The 24,895-nt window shown below is 42.0% G+C and overlaps 1 protein-coding gene across 1 annotated transcript in view; it reads right to left on the reverse strand.

The window, feature by feature from the left end:
- PKHD1 (PKHD1 ciliary IPT domain containing fibrocystin/polyductin) overlaps positions 1-24,895 on the reverse strand; it is a gene marked incomplete at both ends in the record, with an annotated part of 452,539 nt that overhangs the window by 178,376 nt on the left and 249,268 nt on the right. The window contains 3 exons of the mRNA XM_080700604.1: positions 1,726-1,854; positions 10,184-10,249; positions 23,662-23,857. Coding sequence (XP_080556730.1) covers positions 1,726-1,854; positions 10,184-10,249; positions 23,662-23,857 — 391 coding nt within the window. The remainder of the gene's footprint in view (positions 1-1,725; positions 1,855-10,183; positions 10,250-23,661; positions 23,858-24,895) is intronic.

Consider the following 24,895-nt stretch of genomic DNA (forward strand, 5'->3'; position numbering starts at 1 on the left):
GAAGAAGCTCCCAGAACCAGGGCACAGAGGCCACAGTCAAGTATCGAAGCAGGCACCATGGCTGAGATTGCTCACTGCTCCGCACAGAAGCCCCAGAGCATCCTAAAAGTCTGGCTCTCTTCAAAAGTGCCTCTTGCTTCCTGTACTGGGTGGAGAGACAGCTTAGTTAGTGGGGGGAAAACCATAGCCCAGGGCGAATCCGCTGGCTAGATTCTTCAAAGAGATGGCTGAGACAAAACAGATTTTCCTTTTCCGTATTGGAATGACTCATGAGCTTGTTTATTCAAAAAGTTGCATCCTCCATTGAAGAGATGTGGGTGATGGGGAAGTCAGATGATGATAATAATTCAAGACTGTATGGGGTATGTGTGTAACATACATCTCCCATCCCTTGGCAAGCTACACAGACACATCAACAAAGCCCAAGAGGTCACCAGTGTTTGGGGTTTATTTTGTCTTCGTTATTCCATTTTAAGTAAGACAAACAACATAACTACTCTTTTTTAACCATCGGTCCTTTTATAAAAGGAATGTACCTAACTGCTTTAGAATAAAGACTTGGACCTGGGAGGCTGAGACAGGAGGATCACAGGTTCCAGGCTAGGGCACAGTATTAGTGAGATCCTGTTACCAAAAAAAAAAAGGGGGGGGGGCTGGGGGCATAGTTCAGAGTTAGAATGACTCTGGATTCAATCCCAGTAGTACAGGAAAAAAAAAATCAAAGAAAGAAAACACAAGTAATGAGGATTTTGAATCAGACTCCTAGGGCTCAAGCTTGCTAGAGCTCAAATCTGCAAGGCTCAAATCTTGGCTCTGCTGAAGTATAAACTCTGAACAATGACGTACTGCCCTGGGTCTCTTTCTCTGTCAGTAGTAATCCATGCATTAATATTACTTATTACTTCACAAAGTCATTGGGAAGATTAACTTATCACATGGAGAGCAGCTCCTTGTGTGTTGGTGAGCGTTCAAGTTTGACATTATCATCATTCTTTCACAGATGGCCAAACATTCTTCTATTATAGATCTGTTATTTACTATTACCTTAAGAGGTTCAAATTAAACTATAAATAGAACCGGGTTGTTGGTAGAAAATATAATTGTTCTATGAAAAGCATTTTTTCTTCTTTGTCTAGGGAGATTTTTCTGTAACTTTTATTAACTTTCTCTTAAGGAAAAAGAAGGCTTTAAATGTGGCTGCGGTGTTTCTATGTATTTTGGGAATTCTATCTCTGTGTATACTGGGAGGTGGTTCTAGATGAAGGAATGAATAGATGTTTTCTAACTTATCAATCTTTTTATTCCCCAGGATTTGAGAAATCATGAAAACAGAGTTATTTCCATTTGTCCTGTCCTTTTTGTGAAAATTTATGAAAGCAAAAAATAAGGGGGCATTTAGATATTGCTCTCTTTCATTTTCTCTATGTCTTTCAAATTTAAGGCTACTCAAAGCTGTAAACACCCACACACGCGCGCCTTGGGGAAACAAGGAGAAAGTTATGGAGCTAGCAGAAGCAGATCTGGTATTTGTTCTGGATTCCACTAAACTATGAAATTTCTCTCCTATATTAACCCCCCCAAAAATACACACAAATTGGGCTATAAAGTGCCTACTTATTTCTATTACCTATACTGTATTGTACAACATGAATTGACCATAATCCTCAATCCAGTTTGGCCTGATTCAATCTGTTCATGATTAATCTTGGAGGTTGTTTTACTCACTGGGTAAAATCAGGACATCATCCCCAGGACCCGGGATGGTATGGTTGTGTCCTCCCCAGCCCTCTTCAACATCTTGCCATGTTTCAGGGACGGACCATCTTAAAGCTGATTCAGGTGCAGAGGTACAAGCTGGAAAACCAGAAAGGCAACTATGAAAATCTGATTCATTCTGATAACTTCCAAATTCTATCCTTATTTTAGGAAGTTGGGAGTATTTTCTATTAAAAAGTTATTATCTAGAAGGCAAGTAATCATCCAATTCTTGCATTATCTCAATTTCTGGGTAAAACCTATTCCAATCTTATTAACATTTGTGTTTTACTTTATTTTATATATACATATACATGCTTATTGTGGATTATATGGGAAAAGCAAGGAAAGATGACAATTGCCCATAATCTTACCACATAGTGGTAACTGCCATCAACCTTTTATTTATGTTTCCTTGCAGAATTTCTCAGCATTTTATATAGTTAAAATTATATCATTTTCAGTTCTTATTTTTGCATGCAGTTTTTATCTTGCTTAGCTTCTGCATAATATTCTATAAGGCAAAAATCATAATTTACTTAATCCCTAAGATATCTGACATTTAGGCCCTTTCCACTTCCTTTTTATTTTAAATAATGTGCTCTAAACTATCTCTATGCAAACTTGCCAATAATTCTAATTATCTTCGCAAACAGATTTCTCAATGGAATGGCAGAGTCAAGAGTATGATCACACAGCTCTCAGCGCACAGTTTTTATCAGTACTGGGGATGGAACCCAGGTCCATTCTACCTCTGAGCTATACCCCCAGCCCTCTTTTTTATTCTTTATTTTGAAACAGGGTCTCACTGAGTTGTGGAGGGCCTCGCTAAGTAGCTGAGGCTGGCTGCAAACCCTGATCCTCCTGTCTCAGCCTCCCAAGCACTGGGATTCCAAGTGTGCTCCACCACACTTGGCTTTCGAGGCATATTAATGGCAGAACAGTGACCTGGATGATTCTCAGGGCGGAAATTTACACAGATCCAATGTTCTGAGTAGTTCTCATTGATTCTTCCTCTGATGATCAAGTAGCATTTTCTCTTCAATTATTTCACTGGCATCTCTATCACAGAATTTAAACATGAATCTAATAATTCCTAATGGGCACCCCTACTACCACAATATGCTCAGCTCCACACTGAACTGTATCGACTTGTTCTTTCCTGGGATGTGATCACTGGTACAGAGTTGGAGGGGTAGAATGATTGTCTCAAAAACAAAGGATGAAAAGACCTTCTCTTTTGACAAGGTGTAGGAATCCCACACACTACTGACTGATTTTTGTAAGCCTAAATAATGAGTACCCTCATTATTAGACTGCCCTAAAAGGGTAGAGATCTAAAAATAAATAAATGACTGTCTTTCTCCCAGTAAATATTTATCAGTAAATATTGAGAGGAGAAAATGCACATAGGCACTGAGGAGTACTTTATTAGTCCCCAACCAAGAAAGACAACAAGACTCGGCCAGGAAACGTTTCTAAAGGAGATGTCAGTAACAGAGTCATATTTCTGAAGACTTAGATGTGACAGGGGTAAAAAAGAGGCTGTAATGAAGGCTTGGAGAAGCATTCACACTATACCTGGAGGAATGAGCATAAACAAAGGCCAGGAATGAGAGGCCATGGGAAGACTGGTGTTGCTGAACCACAGAGCCAGAAGGAGACTGATGAGGCTGAAGAAAGAATCAGGAGCCAGAGTGTGAAGGGCAACATGGTGGAGGGCCAAGGATCTGCAGACCATGAAGACAGAATCTGACGAGTCCTATCAGCCTCTATATGAATTGCCTGTGGAGTGTTTGGGGTACTTTAGAGACCTCGCGGTGGAGATATACAGCAAGCAGTGGATGAATATAAGTCTGAAAAAGGGAAAGGAGCCCCACCCAGTGAGAAAGAGTTGGCATCTTACAGGTTTGACTCCTTTCTCTGGTAGTGATTGTGAGCTTCAGTGGCTTTACAAGGTAAAATGTGTGATGTCAGAACCATGCAGAATACTCAGGTACTTTCCTTCTACCAGCACCCAAGTCCTCAGTTATGATCTAATAAGAGCCCCATGATAAGTTAAAAGTATATAGACCGAGGTTAAGCAGAAATCATGGGCAGTTGAATTAGCACAAAATACACTACAAACCATAGAAATAAGGCAATGGCTTAGAAATAAGTCAGTCTCTCTCTCTCTCTCTCTCTCTCTCTCTCTCTCTCTCTCTCTCAGAAAGGGACTTTAAAAATGCTTTAAACACCAACACTACAATGTCTTTCTAAGTCTTCTCCCAATTTCTCCTCTGTCTTTATCTTATACCCTAAATATTCAAAGTAGGGATAAGGTAGGAACATCAGTTGGGTAGCCAGTAACCAGCCACACAAAAGTCTGACTAGATATTTGAGAAGACTCATTTCCAGTGAAATTCAATTGCTCAATGACTACATTCTTTAAAACCCATGACAAACCTCAAAAATACCTTGGTTACTTCAGTTTTTTTTTTTTTTATCATAGAGGGTGAAGAGAAACATTCCTCACTTTTTTCTCCTTCACTTGAGTTTATGGCAGGGAAGAAATTATTTTTAATTGAACAAAGCAGACCTTAAGGTAGTTATTTTAATGAGGGAATGTTATACACAGATTTGACCATTTTATACCATCTTGCCTTAAGATAAGAACATGCTTCAAGTCTCAAGTTACAGTTATTAGATTTCTATACAGTTAAGTCTAGTCTTCTCTATGACTGTTATTGAGAGTGAAAGTCAAAGAGAGAAAAACCCACAAGAGCTAACGAAGAAGCAGTTGGAAACATACTGCTTATCTTTTCTTGGAAGCTTAAGAAATAGAGCAAGTCCAGAGGGCATAAGTGATCTTGTTAATAGCAAAGTTCTGGTAAGAGAGGGAATTAGAAGAAACTATTGAATTTGATATCAGGTCCTGGGTGATGGGGATGAGAGTGGTCCCAACAAATTGGTTAAGGTAGGAACCATATTATAATGAATTTTGGAATGCTCTGGGGTTGAGGAGAGAAAGACATTGGGTCAAATCACCCAACAAGCTCACTGAGGACTGGACAGCTTTAAGATTCAACACTCTCAGTCTTTGTTCTAACTTCCCAATCTTTAGATACATTTGCACTGAAGCCTTACTCTGCTTTCCTGTAAAAATGTATTCATAACAGCAGCCATAACTTGAGATTGTTCCAAGCTTGGTACATGAGCCACATATCACCCTCCAGGCCTTCTACCTTCATCTATTCCAGATGTTGTGGCTGTTAAGGTCTAAATCTGGAGTGTCTCTACAAAGCTGGTGTGTTGAAGAGCTGATCTCAATGCAGCAATGTCCAGGGGTAGTGCTTTTGGGGAGTGATTGTATCACAAAAATTCATACCTCACTGTAGTGGTTTAGATCTAGAGTGTCCCCCCAGGACCTCACAGACAGTAGGAAGCCATGATGAAGGTGGGGCTGGGTTACTGAGGAGGAGTCCCTGGGGGTGTGGCTTTGGGGATTATATATGGCGCTTCCTCCCCTTGCTTGCTCTGTTGCTCCCAGACTCACGATGTGAAGGCAGAGCCCTTGCCCTCTCCCTCTGTCTGCTGCCTATCACCATGGTCTGAACTCAATAGACCTGGCCTAAAATGGACTGAACCTCTGAAATCTCTAGAACTGTGAACAAATAAATTTTATTCCTCTAAATTGTATGCAGACAGGCTTATTGGGTCACACCCATGAGAATGCTGACTGAAATATGCACCTACAGATTAATCCATTTAATAAATTAATGGTTTGATTGGATTAGTGGGAGGGGGTGGAAAGTACAGGCAAGTGGGGCATAGTTGGCGACAGTCCATCACTGAGGGCATGTCCTTGGGGAATAAATCTTGTCTCTGGCCCCTTTCCTACCACACTTTTGCTTCCTGGCTGTCATGAGCTGAGCAGCTTTCCTTTATCAAGCCTGATGTTCTGTCTAATCTCAGGCCCAAAGCAATGGAGACAGTTGACCCTGGACTGAAACCATGAGCCAAGATAAACTTTTCTCCTTTAAGTTCTTTTTCTCAGATATGTATCATGGCAATGAAGAGGTGTCTAAAACAGTAGCTCTGCACCAAGAGGAGATTTGTCTTTTTGAGAAATTTGCAGAAGGAGGAGGAGGAGGAGGAGGAGGAGGAAAAATAATCAGCTAAAGGGAGATTCATTATCTACTATTATTTGTTTCTAACTAAGAAGCATTGAACAGAAGGAGCCAGGAAATAAAGACCAATCACACAACAGAGTTATTAGCTGATGGGTAAAAATCAGAAGACACTGGAAGGGGTGGATTTACTTCAAAGAAGAAAAGGGCCACCTGATTCATGGAGACCAGAAGAAAGGATATAAACTTAATCTGCAGGAAAAGGGTCGGCAAACTACCTGATGATCTATATGTTTCATATGACTCTGGACAGTGTTTGCAATTAGACTCTGCTGAAGTAATAACATGGTTGAGGTGCAGGCTCTTCAAAAGTATTTTTATATTCTCTCAAAGTGGAAGAAATTTTATTTCTTCCCTCTTCTTCTGTCCCTCTTCTTCTTTCCTTATAAATCATTGTGGGCTTTTAGAGGAAGCCAATAAAGCTATAATGTTGGAGAACCATTAAAGCTCTGCATTGAAGTCTTCAAGACACTGAATATCATCTTGACCCAAATTAGCAGAAGTCCTCACCTCAAGGCCACTAAGCATCGTACAACAACTTACATCCCCAACCCCAAATCCTCTGCCTCTCCCTGATGTTATCCCATAGGTACCATAATTTTGTTGCCCCTGAATTTTCCTATCCACAATGCCCTTACAATCACCAGAAGAATTTTGTACTCAAAATAAGCTCAATTAAATTGAGTGCACAAAGAGGCTTTTTGCAACAGAATACCAAAATATTTCCTCTATATCACATACATTCATTGAATCTTTGAATATGTAACATATACATATACATATACATATATATATATATATATATATATATATATATATTCATCATTCCATTCCTGTTCATGGCAAAGATTGTTGATATAGCAATAATTTATTATTTTTCAATCGGATTCTTCATTAAAGAAAATATACTCCCATATTTAAAATTTGGAATTAGCACTATAACCAATACCAACCAAGAGAATCAGGTAATGTCTTGAAACCACATTATTTGAAATCCTTTCTTTTTTTTATGTGGATCATATTGAAAATGGCATACATTCAGACTGTGCTTGGTGCCCTCTCCCCCACTTTCCCTTACCCCCTTCTAACAATGAGTATCCAGGTTAACCATGCTACATTCATTTCTGAAGAACAAAAACTATAACTTCTGTAACTTCTTGCATTTTGGAATTCTTTTCCATTCTGAACTATGAAAACTGGCTAAAATTTTAAATTTAAGCTAGGCATGATGGCACATGCTTGTAATCATAATACTTATGAGGCTGAGACAGAACAGTCACAGGTTCAAGGACAGCCTCAGCAACATAGTGAGCCTCTCAGCAACCTAGAGAGACCCTGTTTCAAAACAAAACAACAACAACAACAAAAAAAAAATTCAAAGGGCTTGGGCTGTAGCTCAGATGTAGAATGCCCCTGAGTCCAATCCCCAGTATGACAAACTTTTTATAATTTAATTCACAAATTAATATAGTCCCAACAAATGTGTGTGTGTGTGTGTGTGTGTGTGTGTGTGAGAGAGAGAGAGAGAGAGAGAGAGAGAGAGAGAGAGAGAGAGGAAGAAGAGGAAGAAGAAGAAGAAGAAGAAGAAGAAGAAGAAGAAGAAGAAGAAGAAGAGAAGAAGAAGAAGAAGAAGAAGAAGAAGAAGAAGAAGAAGAAGAAGAAGAAGAAGAAAGAAGAAAGAAGAAAAGGAAGGAAGGAAGGAAGGAAGGAAGGAAGGAAGACAGACTGGGGATTTAATTCAGGGGCATTATACCTCTTAGCCATACTCTCAGCCCTATTTTTTTTCTTTTTTTTCTTTTTTTTTTTTGGTGGTACTGGGAATAGAACCCTTTTTGGGCTACACTCCCAGACCTATTTTATATTTTTTAATTTGGAAACAGGGTCTCTTAAGCCAGCGAGGCTGGCTTTGAACCTGCGTGATCCTCCTGTCTCTGCCTCCCAAACACGGGGATTACAAGTGTGTGCCACCACGCCTGGCCTATTTTTTTTTTTTTTTGAAACAGCATCTCCCAAGGTTGATCAGAGTCTCCCTACTTGCTGAGGCTGTCCTCAAACCTTTGATCCTCCTGTCTCAGTCTTTTAAGTACTGGGATTACTGGCATATGCCACCACACCTGGCTGCAACAAAGTAATTTAAACATACTGGAGGCTATATGCTACTGCAGAAAGAAACACTGGACTTTGATGGGACAGGTGAGTTCTCAGCCGCTGACTACTAGCATGACTATGTAAACTGCTCAATCTCTAGACTTCCACAATCCACTTGTAAAATGAGACAGATTGGGTAGGTAGGCCTGCAAGGTCCCTTCTCTTATCCACATTCTACTACTCTGTGAAGCCTCAGCTTCTTATTTACTCTGCATGTTACAACTGACAGACCAGATATCACAGTTAAAATGGCCCTTTTGATAAGCTGCAGAAGCTGCCCACTCATGCCATTCTTCCAAAGAGTCCTCAATAAAGAAATTTTCATCGTCGGTGCTGAATGGCGTGGCACTCTGACTATAGCTAGTTGAACCAGAAAAGGCCACACGTGAGTAGTCCAACATTCTCAGGGGCTGGCCTGAGCAATTCCCCATAGTGTGCTCCTTTGGAAAAGGAGGCTGGTGGAAGGAAACGGTTCCAGTAACGTCACACCCCCATATAAAGGTATCACTACCGATCTCACCAGCATGCGTGAGGATGGAGGAAGGATGCAGATGGGAAATTCCAAGCGCTCTGTGCATGTATGTGTGATCCTCAGTGGGATGTGTACTTACAATGCATTAACAAAATTATAAACACAAAAATTAAAAGAAGTAAGGACTCACTCAATTCAAGAAATCTCTTGGGAAATTTGAATACAGGACTTTAGAAAGGACATTATAGAATACATTTTTTTGGTAACACTTATTTTAAGGGAAGCTTTGAATACAAAAGCCACAACATAGATGTGATGTGAAGGTCCTCTCAATACTGAGGCTATTCCTATGTGAGGAAGATGGCATTATACATCCTTTCCATCCTCACTCAATTTCCAATTTTCATCCTCACTCAATTAACTAGTCATGAGTTCGGCATCCCAAGTAACCAGTAAGATTCCATGAGGGCAAAGATCATTCTACCTTATTCGTTGTTATACCCTCCACACCTCATACAGAGGCATTCAATAATCAGGGCAATAAGCCAGATAAAAGAAAACAGGTATTAAATACAGGAAACATAAAGAAAAAGTGCTAGGAAATGGGCGTGCTAGCCCAGGCCTATAATCCTAGTACTTGGGAAGCTGAGACAGGAAAATCTCAGGTTCAAGGTCAACCTCAGAAATATAGAAAAACTCTGAGCAGCCTAGTAAGACAGACTCTGTTTCAGAAACAAAATATAAAAAGGACTCGAGGTGTAGTTTGGAGGTAGAATTCTCCTGGGTTCAATCCCCAGTGGAAGGAGGGAAGGAAGGGAGGAAGGAAGAAATCAAGGAAGGAAGGAAGGAAGGAAGGAAGGAAGGAAGGAAGGAAGGAGTTTAGAAACTGTTATGAAAAAACATTGATTTATATTCTTCACAGTCTAATACAAATGGAGCACCCATAAATAGTTCTTCCATATTACAGTTTTAGTCCAGTACCTTTACCTCATTAATTCATTAATTTAAATTGTGGAATGAGGTCATTTTGTGATTAACATGGACTCTGCGTTGACATAACACAAAAATGCTCCTGAAAATCAAAGGAAAACTCAGCCTTTGCAAAGAGTTATCCCTCCTGAAAATGTATAGTTAAATTAACTCAGGATAAACAAAAACAAACCATGAAATACATTAGAAGGTGGTTATGTGATGTTTAGAGAATTTGGCTTTTTTTGAGTTAGAAAGATTTCACAAAACCATCTGACTTTTGGGGAGGGTTTGTTTACCCTGATTTCCTGAAATTACCAGAAACAATTAAAGTTTAGAGACACCCTGAATTTTTCTTTCCATTTGGAGGGGGCCTAATGGCCCATCTGCAGATCTGGAGTCCTGTGTGCACATATGGTCTATAATTTATGAAATGTGCTTATTTACATGTTTCAGTTCTTTGTATTGTTTTGAAAAATAAACACACCCTTATATCTTTCTTTGACATGCAGACACATATTTTAGTTATAGGCTAACGGATAGAGAGTTGTCAGGCATAAAAGCATTCCGGTTGATACTCGCCTGTCAGTTGTCACCGTGGTGAGGAGAAATTTGCGGGATCCCTGGGGAACATTTTCCGTACGAGGCGCTTCAGTGGGTTAAGACTCACCTGAAATCGTAGGAGGCACGCCTTCCTTCACCTGGACGCTGACTTGAACTTGACCTTGACCTGAAACTGAATACAAAAGCCACAACATAGATGTGATGCGAAGGTCCTCTCAATACTAAGGCTATTCCTACGTGAGGAAGATGGCAATATATATCCTTTCCAACCTCACTCAGTTTTCAACATAAGAAGATAAAGTCCTTGTTAATCAATCTAACTGTTGGTTTCTAACATTTGATTTTGATCAGTTTTGTTTGATGGAGCTTAATTGTGGAGAAGTTCTCCGAGAGAACTGGTACACACATAGTCAGAAAGGGGAAAAAAGAAAACTTTTAGCCACATTCTCTTTGGAGGCTAATGGTGTCCAGCAAGGCACACCCCACCCCATATCCTATTTCCTCTCCACCATTTTGTCGGCCTTTTAGAATTGGTGTTGTTTTTTTTTCACCAATAGAGTTCAGATCACCCATGAAATGTATTTGCTTTACCTTTATCCAAACAAATTGCCCTTTTAATGAAGGTTCATCCCCACCCCCCTTTCTCCTCTCATCTTGCAAACCAACTGAGCACATTTAAAAGGACTGGGGTTCATTAATTTTAAGTGTTCAATAAATTAGTGGAAATAATCAAAAGGCCTGATTCCTTCCGATAATGACAATTTGATGTCAGTATAAACCAGTAGATTAAGCTAGGAACATATGCTCTCTTGGCTGATATAATTAAATAGCGAATGCATCTACAAGGTGCTCTCACGCCTGATTAATTAGTAATCAGGTGCGCGAACTCCATTTTTCGGGTAACACCTTGTCTCTTATTGGTTAATTACCTTCCTGCCTTATCAGATGTCATGAGGGCCAGCACACCCCATCACCGGATGGCCCAGCGCTGTGGGTGCAGCCTCAGGACCATGGCCAAGTGCATGCCCTCCATTTTATATTCCCTGGGACCCTACACCCTTTCTTCCATCACAGATGGGAGAGACCAGAAATTATTCTTTTTAATTACAAAGCAGAAGCTTCAGAATACTGCAAAGAAAATAATTCACCAAAAAAAAAATGCTGGATAAGACCATGCCAATTATTTTATCTTGATTTTGATCATTTCACTTTTTTTTCTATTATAAAATGTTTGAATCTTGACTTTCTCCTTACACTGTCACATCTTGAGAGCAGGCATAATGGCAACACACTCTTGACCTGTCCCAAATGTATCATTACTTCCACGACTTTGAAGGCTTATTAATAAATCCACTCATCAACAACTTCATCTTTTTTCTTACTCATCCACTTCTGTCCATACTGGTTTGTGCTTTTTCTTTTTTCTTTTTTTTTTTTTTTGTGGTACTAGGGGTGGAATAAAGGGGATAAAGGGGCTTTCTACCTCTGGGCTACACTCCCAGACCTACTTTATATTTTACTTGGAAACAGGGTCTCACTAAGTTGCTGAGAGCCTCCCTTAGTAGCTGAGACTGGCTTCGAACCTGTGCGATCCTCCTGTCTCAGCCTCCCAAGTGCTGGGATTACAAACGTGCGCCACTGCGCCCGGCTGATGCTCTTTCTAAAGTTCAGAAGCACTTCTAATTCCATGCTGTGTTGTTGTTCCCAAATTTTTTTTCAACACAATTATTACTTATTGAGTAGTAACTATGAATTTAGGATTGCCTCAGTAACAAACTTGGTCTCCAATGTTTGACTTTTGTTTCATTTTGTGATGCTAGGAAAGTCACGCAGGGTTTTCTTTGTACAATTCTAGGCAGGGCTCTATTGCTGAGACATGCTTCTCTATCTTCAAATTCTTGAAAGAAGGACCTTTCTCACGTGTGTTATGACCCTAGATATTACCAAATATTTAAATACTTCATTTTTCTATATCAATTCCAGAATCAAGTTTACAGGGATCTACTCTGAGTACCCAGTACTTAGGGAACAATTTAATTATACGCTACATGCTCTCCTAGAAGCAAAAGACAAGAGAAAAAGAAATGTGAGGTTTTACCAGAAGAAAAAAAAAGAGAATATGGACAAGATGTGCCGATGATTGTAACAATAGAAAGCCCTTCTAAGCAGTAAAAGGTTCAAATATATAATAACATTCTAAGAAAGGCAAATTAGTAAAAAAACAAAATCCAGGAGACTTGGAAAGATAAATCAGTATCATTTAAAGATGGCATAGAAATCCATTCTTGTTTAATGTACTGTCAAGAGCTTAAATTTCAGTATATCTACACCCTCTTCCTTAGATCCATTGGTAAGGGAATTATTATCAGTTATATATCAAAACCCTTTACAAGCCAGGTGTGGTGGCACATGCCTGTAATTCCAGTACTTGGGAGGCTGAGACAGGAGGATTGCAGGCTTGCAGCCAGCCTCAGCAACTTAGCGAGACGCTGTTTCAAATTAAAAAAAAAAAGAAAAAGGAAAGAAGGTAGGGGTGGGGATGTAGCTTGGAGGTAGAATGTTCCTGGGTTCAATCCCCAGTACCAAAAAAAAAAAAATCCTTTCAAAGTTACTCCAGTCTTTTCACAATGATTTAGTCAGCCCCAAATAAGTAAAATTATAAGAGAAATAGCTAATATTTTTTTAAACTAGATAGCTGGAAAAAAAAATCAAGTAGAGAGAACACAATCAATGCATCCAACTTTCTTTAGTGAAACAGGACACCACCAGTAATCCTGCACCATAGCCATGATCATGGCGGTTACTCCTAGGACTGGAGAAACTCGCGCCCAGCATAGCTAGTGCCCACCACAGGTTGGCTTTGACTTCCTTAGTCCCTCACCCAGGCACCGCTCTTGGTAAACCAAGGCTTCTGGTGCAGCCAGCACCTGTTCTGTCTGCTGCTTTCTCCACAACTTTCTCTACTGTTTTTTCATCCTCTAAATACACAGAAGCGTTCCCACCTTCAGAAGGAACCCTTCCCCAAACAAACATTGAAAAACTAAAAAGCATATTGAAAACTCGATTGCTTATGTTCTAAAGTTCCGTGTGTGAATGCCACGATGCAGTCTCAGTATAAAAGAAGATAGAGGAAAAGTTATCAAAAGTAGGGACAATTAGGAGGGCCTGATTTCCTATGCCGCCACTCTGCCTGTGCCTCTGGGCTGCTTCTGAGCACGTCAATAAGGGTGAGAAGCGTCTGCCTTCCAAATGACCATTTCTAAGTCACTAGAGGCAACAGAGGGTGCTGGGGGATTGTGGATGCTGGAACCCAATGACCCTGATTTGAATCCTGGCTCTTCCCGTTCCTAGTGAGGGACAATCGACAATTTGGTCACCATTTCTGAACCTTACTCACTCCATCTGAAAGTGAGGAAATCATATTATCTACCACACAGGGTTTTTGTGGGGGAAAAAAGGTTGAAATAATCTATGGGATATGCTTAGGACAGTGCCTCGCCCACGTGAACAACGAATGTTAACCACTGTCAATACTGTTGTCGTACGGACTTGCTATTCTAGGCACCAGTTAACAAGGCCCAAGAAATATGATTTGACTCTTTTTACAGCTGCACCTAATCATAATGAGCTGTAGCATTACAGAGTTGTAAGCAACTTAATGAGATCTGAGAAAATTTGCAAAGTGTTTTGACTTTAAAAGACGCTCAATGTGAAGTGTCATTTCCAATTTGAATAAAAACAAAGAGGAATAAAAATCATTTAAGAATAAAGGTACTGACGTGGGAAGAGTTTAAAGGTCCTATTCAAGCTGTGATACTGCACATATGCTCTCCTGGTGCTTATGACTTCTGATTTTGTCTTTGTAACAGGAGAGAATGGTTAATCTCCCTTGTTTATAAATGAAGCCCTGTTGTAGTTGATCCTTCCCAGATTGTGAGAAGAACGTATCCTCAAAAGAAGAAAAGTCTTTGGGTCAATTATTGCCAGGTTATTCTGGTGAGCGCTTTCTGATCTAAGCTCACTACACACAGACATCTAGGTGGAAGAAAGACGTGTTAAGAAAATGGCTCCCCGTAAGAGAAAAGGGAGTTACCCAACTAGACATAGTTTGAGAGCCCACAGACAGGGAAAGGTGCTGTGCTGGCTAAATTTTGTCCTCTATAGGGAACTAGGGAAGAAAACAACTAATTATCTCCTTCAGCAGGTTTACTACTCTTTGAAATTTTGGAGAGAGAAATAAGTAGCTATGTCTTTAAAAAAGAAAAACGCACATGGCATCCTACTAATCCACAGATACCGGTCCAGTTTCAAGCTTCCACTCACATCCCATTCTTTTGCTGCATTTCATTTTGTTCCCGTGTTAGAACTTCTGGTTCAGTCCGCACGTATCCAATGTGAGTGAGCAACCGATGCCATGTGGCAGAAGACAACGGCAAATGCAATCAATGCCTACGGAGTCTACCCCGTGCCACACCTCCCAGGGGCTGCTCCTTCTACCTGTGTACAAGGGCACCCATCCTCTGGCTTTGGCTTCCAGAGCCAGCTGTCGGACGAGGTCCTCTCTCCGCCTACCACCTTAGCTTGCCCTGTCTGCTGCCTCCACGTCTTCTCCCCAAATGGCCTCACCCACCTGCATACTCCTGCCCCACCCAGTTTTCCACCCCGCTCAGCTATGTGCACTTGACCTCACTTCCCAGAAGTCGTCTGCTTTGATTCAGCTGCAGAACATGTCTGCCACATGCTCGGCCCCTGCGTAGCTCCACTCACCAAACCGCACTACCATCTGGTTTCAACCTCACAGACAGTGATAAGAGTAACCTTAGCCCTCTTAGCGCAGGATCTTTTAAAGACCTTCATGGCCTTATGAGAGGAAAATCCTGTGATCGCTTAAGCATCTTCTATTACCCCCAAAAGCATGCAAAAACGGGCGAGGATTTTTTTTTCTTATCTAATGTAAAAGAACTTGATCAAGACACCAACAGATATATCTGCATTAACCACAGCCTTGAGAGTTATCTTAATTAAACCTTCTTAATTAACTTGGAGAGCAATAGCAATTGTGGTTCTGACTCAAAGGGATGTTTAGCACACTTCTGTGAGGGCACCTGCGATATGCTGGGCCTTTCTGTAGACAGACCGACCACAGCCTCCACGCCACAACCTGAGAACAAGCATTCTGTCCGCCCTTGAGGCAAATTTTAAAAACGAGCGATTTAAGGAATTATATAACTTCTCTTAACTGTACTCTCAAAAACACGGTTTGTTCACAGGAGCAGTTTTTCCTAGGAAGTGAAGAGAAAGGCCCTGACAGGAAAGACCCGCGGGTCTTCACAATGGTTGTGTGTTTGGGGGTTTTAATTTTGTTTTTGTTTTTGATTTTGCGGTGCTGGGGATTGAACTCAGGCGCATTCTATGTCTGAGCTATACCCCAGCCCTACTTTTTACTCTTTATTTGGAAACAGGGCCTCACTAATTTGCAGAGAGCCTCACTAAGCAACTGAGGCTGGCCGCAAATCTGCGATCTTCCTGTCTCAGCAAGTACTGGGATTATAAGCGTGAGCCACCATATCTAGCTTTCATAATGGTTATGTTTTATGAATTCAACCAAAAGCTTGTAGACCACATTACACACCCTAAAGTATGTAGTGATCATTTTAGTGGCACAAAAAGTTTGGTTGGGGTGCTTATGAATTTTCATGTATTTAGAACACACAACTAGCCTGTTAAACCAATGATTTTATTGATAGTAGTACATAAGAAAAAATTAGGCTTTAAAAATAAAACAGCATGGGAATAAGAAAATATTAAGTAATAATAGCTAGTATGGAAAGTATAGGTATATGACAAAAGCTTAAATATTATGCTCAAATATCTAAAACTAAAGTCAGGCACAATGGTACATGCCTGGAATCCCAGTACGTGGGAGGCTGAGACAGGAGGATTGCAGATTCAAGGTCAGCCTCAGCAATTTAGTGAGACTTGGCAATTCCCTGTTTCAAAGTAAAAGTCTAGCAGTCAGAGAGGTAGAATGACTCTGGGTTCAGCTCCCAATCCCTCCCCCCAAAAATCTAAAATTTAGGAAGCATAGTGTTAGGTAATATGTGGCTATTAAAGGTTATTCAAGGTTTTCTTATATAAAGAAAAGAAATTGGTTGGGATTTTAAGTAGTCGAATAAAGCTGGTCATAGTGGCACAAACCGATAATCCCAGTACTTGGGAAGCTGAGACAGAAGGAACCAGGTTCAAAGCCAACCTCAGCAACTTAGCAAGACCCTCAACAACATAGTGAAACCTTGTTTCAAAGTAAAAAGTAAAATAGGGCTAGAGGTATAGCTCAGAGGTATAATGCCTCTGGGTTCAGTCCCCAGCATAAAAAGAAAAAAAAATGTAATATACTAGAAAGAGAACCAGACCTCGAGTCAGAGAATCTGAGTTTAAATAGTGATTACATCACCTATGACTGGGGGGGGGGGGGACTCCAGTCAGCTGCTCAGCATTGCTGAGAACTGACGCCTTAACTTGAGTGAGGCCTAAAAAATCCATTTAATTCTGACTTCCACATTTCTCACATTTATTCTTTCCTCTTTCCTTCCTTCTTTCCTTCTTTTTCTCCCTCCCTCCCTTTTACTTTTGGAGACATTGCTTCAAACCAGGAGGCAAAAATCCCTTTTCGCAGCCCAGCTTCTGTGCCATTATCTGTATTCCTCCTGTAGTAGTACCTTTCCCTCAAGTCAGTCCTCTGCATTACTGGTAAAGGTCCTGGGGATCTCGGGGGAATGCGTTTTCTATAAGAATGTAAATTAATTTATTAACTAGAATGCCATAGATTGCCTTAGAGGGTTCCAGCATGGGAATGGCTGAATTTGCAGAGCTGCAAAAGATTCTGATTCTGCTCTGCTGACAAAATCCTCACCAGAGCTCTGGGAAGCCAGTTGAGTCCTGTCTCTTCCTTACATCCTAAGGGGCTTCCTTCTCAAGGAATTGCAGGGGGCTGTGCAGACCCACCGAAGAAGAGATGAATGGAGCGAGGAGCAGCCAGCACCCTCTCTGCCTTGACAGCGGCACACTAGAGGTAGCCATCACGATCACGAGTCTTGCTTCCAACTCAGGAAAGCGTCTATTTCAGGGTCTCCCAAGTGCGTGGCACTTGTGATCCATCTGCGTGGTGCAACTTGAGCTCCTCCAGCCAGTTGGCACACACAATGAAGTCCATCTGTCCTGTCCCCAGCGCTCTCTCCCTGAAGACCGTGGCCCCCACTCCTCAACACACAGCCGCCTTTATCATGGGGAACGGGCCATTTGGACCCATGCCTTGGCCAGCCTGCCAAGACAGTACTTTTTTGCAGTCAGATCAGAAGAAGGCGGTGCAGCAGGAGCCTCTGAGCCACGCAGGCGGGCCACTCAGCTGCAGCTCGCACAATGTCCAGCTTTCAGCATCTCTGCTGTGCCGGTGGGGACTGTGTGAACTCGGGAGGGCCCCTGTGAATGGTGCGGCATCTGATATGAATTTATCACCGGCTGCTGGTTGGGTGGGGGATAAAGCAAAGGGAAGGGGCGCTGGGTATTTAATGCACCCTGCCACAACCCAACAGTTTGCCCTAAAGAACCTTTTACCAATAAAAAAGGATGGGGTCAAAAGTAAGTTGACCCCTGACAGAATGTACAATTATTAGAAGAGAGCTGTGTACGAGCAGCTGCTGGACCCCCACTGGCTCCACATCGGGCTTCCAGGAGTCAGAGTCAGCATAATCAAGTCAAGATTGTTTCCTCCCCCAAACCTGCACCTCCTGTTCTGTTTCTACAGGAAGAAGCAGCGCCCCTCCTAGCAGCTGCAATAATTGTGCTCCTATTGTGATGAAGACCTCCTCCTGGTCGCCCCCCTACAAGTGGCCATTGTGAGGGGGGAGTCAGTGATTACACGCTCTGCCTGATCCTTTGGGGACCCAGCTGCCTAAGTGCTGACACACGAGTGTGGAAGGCCAGGGCAAGGCTGGTGGAGGTGGAGGGAGAGGTGGGGGCACCCACGTCTGCGAGATGGGACTCGGACATACCAGACCTTTTGCATAAGTCAAGCCCAGAACAAATGAGGCTTTATCAGGCCCCGGTGATGAGGGGTCTCATCTCCCTTTGAAGTGGAGCTGAGCATGAGGCTGGGCAGCTTTTCCTCCTTTGGACCAAGCAAACATCCTTCTTTTGATATGCTACATGCTCATTATCTCTGCCCCATTTAATGATTTTTGATTGAAGGGTGGCGGCTGGGATACTGAGAGGATCCTCAGAGAGGCTCCATACAGCCAGGGCCCTAAGAAAGGCTCGCCTTGTGTCTGGGCCTAAATTTGGAATTTCTCAACAGTGTGCGCTTGTTCTTAGAGGCAGATAAGGGCTGAGCGTGAAATTCTTAATTAAGCAATAAATAGAGAGTGGGGTGTCAGCAGATGTAGCCAGTAGCCATGGCAACAGGAATCACATGGGCAAGGGAGCCGAGACTCGATGAAGGCCTCGGGCCTGGGTCTGACTGACAGCTGAAGAATCCGACAAAGCTTGTAAACCAGATTAATTAGCTGACTAATTATTTCATAGCGTTAATGTAACTAAAAAATAAAAATAGTTCACCAGGAACTGAAACGGCCCTGGAAAAAACCAGCGGGGAGAGAGGCAGCCGGGAACCGGCTCTGCGAGGCTGAGACGGGTGCTGCCAGTGAGTCAAATTGCAGGAAGGGAAAAATAGACTTGCTGCAAATGGGAGAGAATGCTGGTCTACAGTCAAGCCATCCCCAAGCATGGCACAGAGCTTACAGCTGGGAACGGCCACTCCTAACCACTTAGCGCAGCAAATACTGCTCCCGCCAGTACAAACTAGACTTTCCTTGTGGGCTTCTTGGCAAGTAGCTCCTTGGGCAAAAATTTTAGAAGCTTCGGGAAGGCAACCTGAACCAATCTCCTTGAAAGATGGTTTTCAAATGGATGAGGTCATCTTACTGTGTGCATAACAATTGTTTAAGTGGTATTAAATTTCAGTCACGGGAACAATAGACCAGAGGCCTCAAGTATCATCAAAACCTCAAGTATCATCAAACCCGGGGGTGGGGGGGAGTAAAAGGAAACCCTTTCAGAGAGGTTATCACATGTACACTGAAATCAAGACACACAATAGCATTAATCTTCCGAGGAAAAAAAATTTTCTAGAGAAATAGTTTATTGAACAGCAAAAGTTCAGTGAACTTACATGGCATGCCAGTCTTACTTTAATATAGTTGAGTGGTTTGCACCACCTTTTCAAGAGACAAATATTCTTTACCTTATTGTAGAAACGAAGCTCTTAAGTCCCAGAATAACTATAATGCCATGCCCTAGGTAAAATGGCCAGCCAGTCACTGGTTAAAACCCTAGGTCTCAAGCACTAGGCATGCGCTTTCCCCAGAATAGCATTCCATGAGGACATTTGTTGAACAGAAAAAACTTGACTTGATGTAAAATTCTAGTCCAAGGGTCCAAACACACATGTGGTATTTTTCTCTTTATCAATGGGTATCAGTGAGAAATTTTCTTTTACAGCCCTGCCTAGCACCACCCCAGCCCCTCTGGTCAGTGATCGGTGGTTATTTAGTGGGCAGCACACTCTAGTGGAAGGATCCAGGGCTAGGAGCCAGAATGCCTGGGTCCTGACCTCCTCCATTCTCAGCTGGGTCTAAGATTAGTCAGGTGTCTTAAATCGTGTATGAAGCAGCCACGCGGAGGAAATGTAGATAATAGTGACTTTTTCCAAACTTCCTATCCTGGGGCGATGTGGTAAGCTTGCAAACAAATAATACAAAACGGTCCGCTCAAAAGTGGTCGGCAAAGGAAGGCAACGCAGCTAAAGCTCCGTGAAGCAGCGCCGGGGTGTAACAGCAGCCAAGAGGAGGAGCTGCCGTCCCAGAAAACCTGACCCGAAACTCCAGGAGAGTTCCGCAGCAAAATGAAACTTCTCTAGATACAACTCTCCCCATGACTTTTTAAAATATACTCCTGACCCATAAGAAACCCATGCCTATGGGTCAGATAGGCAGTATCATGGAGGAGTGAAATAATTTTCTCTAAACCTCTGTATATTTACATATTGATTTATTGGTTGTGATTTGTTCCTAAAGAGTTTCTTTCTTCAAATAAAGGAGGCTGCCGGGCGTGGTGGCGCACGCTTGTAATCCCCGTGCTTGGGAGGCGGAGACAGGAGGATGGCGCAGGTTCCAAGCCAGCCTCGCTGGCTTAAGAGACCCTATTTCCAAAAATAAAAAAGTATAAAATAGGTCTGGGAGTGTAGTCCAGAGGTAGAAGGCCTTCCAGGAACCCCAGTACCACCAAATAAATATAAAAATTAAATAAATAAATAAATAAATAAATAAACAAACAAACAAAGGAGGCTGATTACAGAGTGAAAAAATAAAAAAAAATTATGTTGGTACATCATAATTATACATCATAATGAGGTTCAGAGACATAGAAACACAGGCAGACAGCACCTGCTGTGCTCCCTGGGGTTTTCATCCCAGAAGACACCCCCATAGACTGCGATGCCTCGACCTACTCTCCTTTCTTGATTGTCTTTTATGTGAATGATTTTAATCCGCATCCTATAAACTCATAGAATCTGAAAAGAAAATTACGTGAAAGTAACTCATCAATATTTCAAACACAGGACACCGAGTGGGAACTGTACCTCCTGGGGTTTTGCTGTGGTGCTGGTTATGAAAATTCTCTCGCTGCCATTATGGCATTGCGAAATGCTGCCCAGTCTACAGAAAGCACAGTAGCCAAACCGCCACCTCCTAAAGGTGCTATAAGCTTTACATAAAGGCCATCGCGGTTCTGAGCACATATACACAACCTGAGCAAGTTATATGAGCACCACCGTGTAGGAGCAGTAGGGGATCAGTCCTCCCTAGAGCACATCTCCTCACTGGGCAGCCCAGAAGTGGGAACAGAAGTGCTACAGCCATGCATCTGACCCATAGCGAGGACAAAGAAGGCACCACTGACCATACAAGCCACCGCTGGGAACCCTCTCCGAGGAGCAAGCGTCTCCAGGTTTATTAAATATTTAAGCAACCTTCTGTGATTTTCTATTTCCTTTCCAAATCATCCAAATGTGGAGATCCTAGGATGTTCTGATACAAATAATTTTAATTAATAAAGGTTTTCTACCTATTAAAATATATTAAAAGTCACCCAGATCGAATGTATACAGATAAAGATTTACAGGTGTGCAGCTGCATATAAGTATATATACACAAACACAGCTACTTACACAAATGTGAATTTATACCATAGATGTGAATATAAAGTATAATAGTCTGGGAGCGGTGGCACACACCTCTAATCCCAGTACTCGGGAGCCTGAGACAGGAGGATCACAGGTTCGAAGCCAGCCTCAGCAACTTAGCAAGACCCTGTTTCAAAATAAAAATTAAATTAAAAAGGCTGGGGGTGTAGCTCAGAAGTAGAATATCCCTGGGTTTAATCTTGAATCTCACACACACACACACACACACACACACACACACACACACAACGAAAAAGTAAACAAAAGCAAATATGTATAATAGTATAACATAACTTGCTATTAATTCCATTAATAGTGCAATAAAGAGGGAAGAAATTATGTAATTGCCCCCTATGATTTGTTTTTCTTTGTGCAATAGTTTCCCACATCTTATTTGGGCCTATGTGAGCATTCGAATTAGCTTGCAGCTCATGAACAAAATCTGAGCAGTGGACAAGACAAACTCTTCAAAAGTGGGCTCAGTAACAGAACATGAGCAATTACAATTAAATTTTTACAGAGTATGTATCAAGTGGATAGTCATAAAGTTAACGGCAACCACTTGCTTTCCTGTAATGGCTGCATTTGGCTGCGGTGCTGAACAGCCTCAGCAATCTCCGTCCATCTTGAGTTTTTATAGTTTTAGGCTACATTTGGGGATAAGGGTCAAATTAGAAATAAAGGGTGAAGACACAATCCAGTGTAAAGAAAACAATATACTAGGCAAAAACTTGAGAAAAATACCAAAACACCACAAAACTCTCTTCTCTGATGCTATTAAAATTCAACAGTCCCCAGATCTACTGTAGATAAAAAATGACTTATGGTCAGGCACCAGACTGTTGTTTTCAATGTGTGTGTGTGTGTGTGTGTGTGTGTATGTGATATATATATAGAGAGAGAGAGAGGGAGAGAGAGAGAGAGAGAGAGAGAGAGAGAGAGAGAGATATTGGGGATTAAATCCAAGGGTATTCTATCTCTGAGCTACACCAGAACTACAAGGGACTGTGCACTATGGCCAACTCTAAGTACTGAAGGCCTAGAACCTGCTCTGCTGATAAGGTCCCCTGATTTGGACCAGGATCTATCTATCAAGACCAATTTGTAACCAAATCTTTGCTTCAGAGGCACATTTTGGCAGCGACTCTTTCTTGCAGACCACTATGAATATGGTCTCCCAGTGAGTTGGGAGGGGCGTATCCAGTGGACGCCATGGTCTGCAGTGACTGTTGCTGTATTGCAATGGGCATAGAATGTGAGATGAATCCAAGCAGTTAAAAGATGTAGATGGTCCTTATCCTGGTCCTGACACTGGAATCCTACAAAGCATGAACAATCAGAAACAAAGAAGTCCTTTTGCCCTTTATTTCTCTGCAATCACATAAAGTTCTTGGTCATAAAAAATAATATTCCTACCAGGCTTGGAGGCGCATGCTTGTAATCCCAGCATTGGGAGGTTGAGACAGGAGGATCTAGGTTTCTGAACAGCCTTAGGTACTTAGTGAGGCCCTTTGCAACTCAGTGAGACCCTGTTTCAAAATAAAGAATAAAACATAGGGCTGGGGGTGTAGCTCAGAGGCCAAATGCCCCTGGGTTCCATCCCCAGTATCACACACAAAAAATAATCACAATAATATTCCTGATTTCTCCCAATGCTAATTCAGACACAGAAGAGATACACAGCCCAACACCACACATACTCTGTTTCTCAGTCCAACCTTTGTGCAATGTCACTTCTAACCCCAGAGCCCTTTCCGAGGTCCCCCTTCTCATCTTCCACATTCATTTCAACCTTCATTCAGCACCTCCCGCACCAGGCAATGCGCTCTGTGCTAGAGCTTGCGTCTGTGGCCAAAACCAGGCCTTCTGTCTTTACATGTACAGTTGTTTTACTTCAAATATAATACTGCCCTAAAGTAAATTGGAAATATTAACACCATTAATGTTTAGTAAACATTTCCTGTGGGTTAGCATAATGAAGAATCTTATACATTCTCCTTTATTTAATTTCTTATCCTTCAAAATTGGTTCTATTATTATGCCATTTTGTAGATGAAGGGGATGAGACTTAGGAGAGAAAGAGTTCCTGTTAGGTGTTCCCTGCCTAGTAAGTCCTAGAGCTGGGATTTAAACACAGGTGGTCTGATTCCAGAGCCCACGTTCTTAATTATAATTATACACAGCTGCCCTATTCAGTGTCTCATAGCAAGACATGTCTAGCATTCAAGTATAAACTATGGTTTCTGAGTCAACGTCCTCAAATGCTCACGCAGTTGGATACTTACCCAGATAGGTGAGTTGCCTCGATTGGCTGTTGAAGAACCAGTCACAGCCTTGGTCATGACCAGGTGATGGAGGAGACATAAGAGGCCGACCCACTTGCCTCCCGCATCTTATGAGGATGTCAGGGTGAGGTGGCACATCAGTGTGGACCAGCAGGAGGTGATTCCCAGGAACAAAGTTATCAAATGTTGCTGAATACTTGAGGGGGGGGATGACACTTATTTAGTAAAGAAAACGCCCACTGGGCATAGTGGCACATACCTGGCCTATAATCCCAGTACTTGGGAGGCTGAGACAGGAGGATTGTAGGTTGGAAGCCAGCCTTAGCAACTTGGTGAGGACCTTCCACAAATTAATAAGAACCTGTTTCAAAATTTTAAAAAGGGCTGGGAGTGTAGCTCTGAGATAGAAGCTCCTGGATTCAATCCCTGGTACCAAAAGCAAGTAAATAAATAAATAAAAATATGTAGAATCCCCCCCCCCAAAAAAAAATAAAACAAGAGCTAAAGAACACAGCTGGGAAAGTTTAGAATTAAGACAGTTCAGATGCAAACTGTACTTTTCCTGAACTGAGCCTATGACGATCTCTCCCTTAATAAGTTTATAACTACAAACACAGATCTTCCTAGCTACAAGAGCATAGACTCTGAAGTTTGAAATAATCCATAAATTTCTTCTTGTTTAACAACATCAATTAACCAAGGACTGTCAAAGGATTTGACAGTCTCGATTGGGCAGCTGAGGTTGGGCGATGTCGGGCATGTAGCCCATGCACAGGGTCCTAGCATTCACCACACCCACGGGCAGGAGTCAGCGCCTGACTCGGGAGATCCTGTGATTGCTCCTTATACTGCCCCATCTCACAGCTTAGGAAACTGAGGCAGGCAGAGGCCCAGAAACTTCCCAGGACCTAAGCCCAGGGTGCCTGCCTCCCAAGTTACAGCAGATGTTCTCATGGGGACCAAGGGAAGAGAGGTGCATCTCCTTCTGAGAGACACCGTGGGAAGAGCAAGGAGGCAGGTTCGGTTGTGAATTCTTCAGAAGTAGAGTACATCTGAAGCAGAATCTATTTTCCTAAAATCTGCTTTCTTGATGGGTTGGGGGAATGTATGCAAGAGAAGAGGAAAGGACTGTGTTAAAAGGAATAAAAGAAGCTTGAAGGAAATCCACTGGGTTGGTAGTTTTCCCCCAGTATGTGGACTTTCCACATAGTTATTCTTTACTCCCCGGAGCCCT

Source organism: Muscardinus avellanarius (assembly GCF_963383645.1).
Source record: "Muscardinus avellanarius genome assembly, chromosome: 8".
Lineage (NCBI taxonomy): Eukaryota > Metazoa > Chordata > Mammalia > Rodentia > Gliridae > Muscardinus > Muscardinus avellanarius.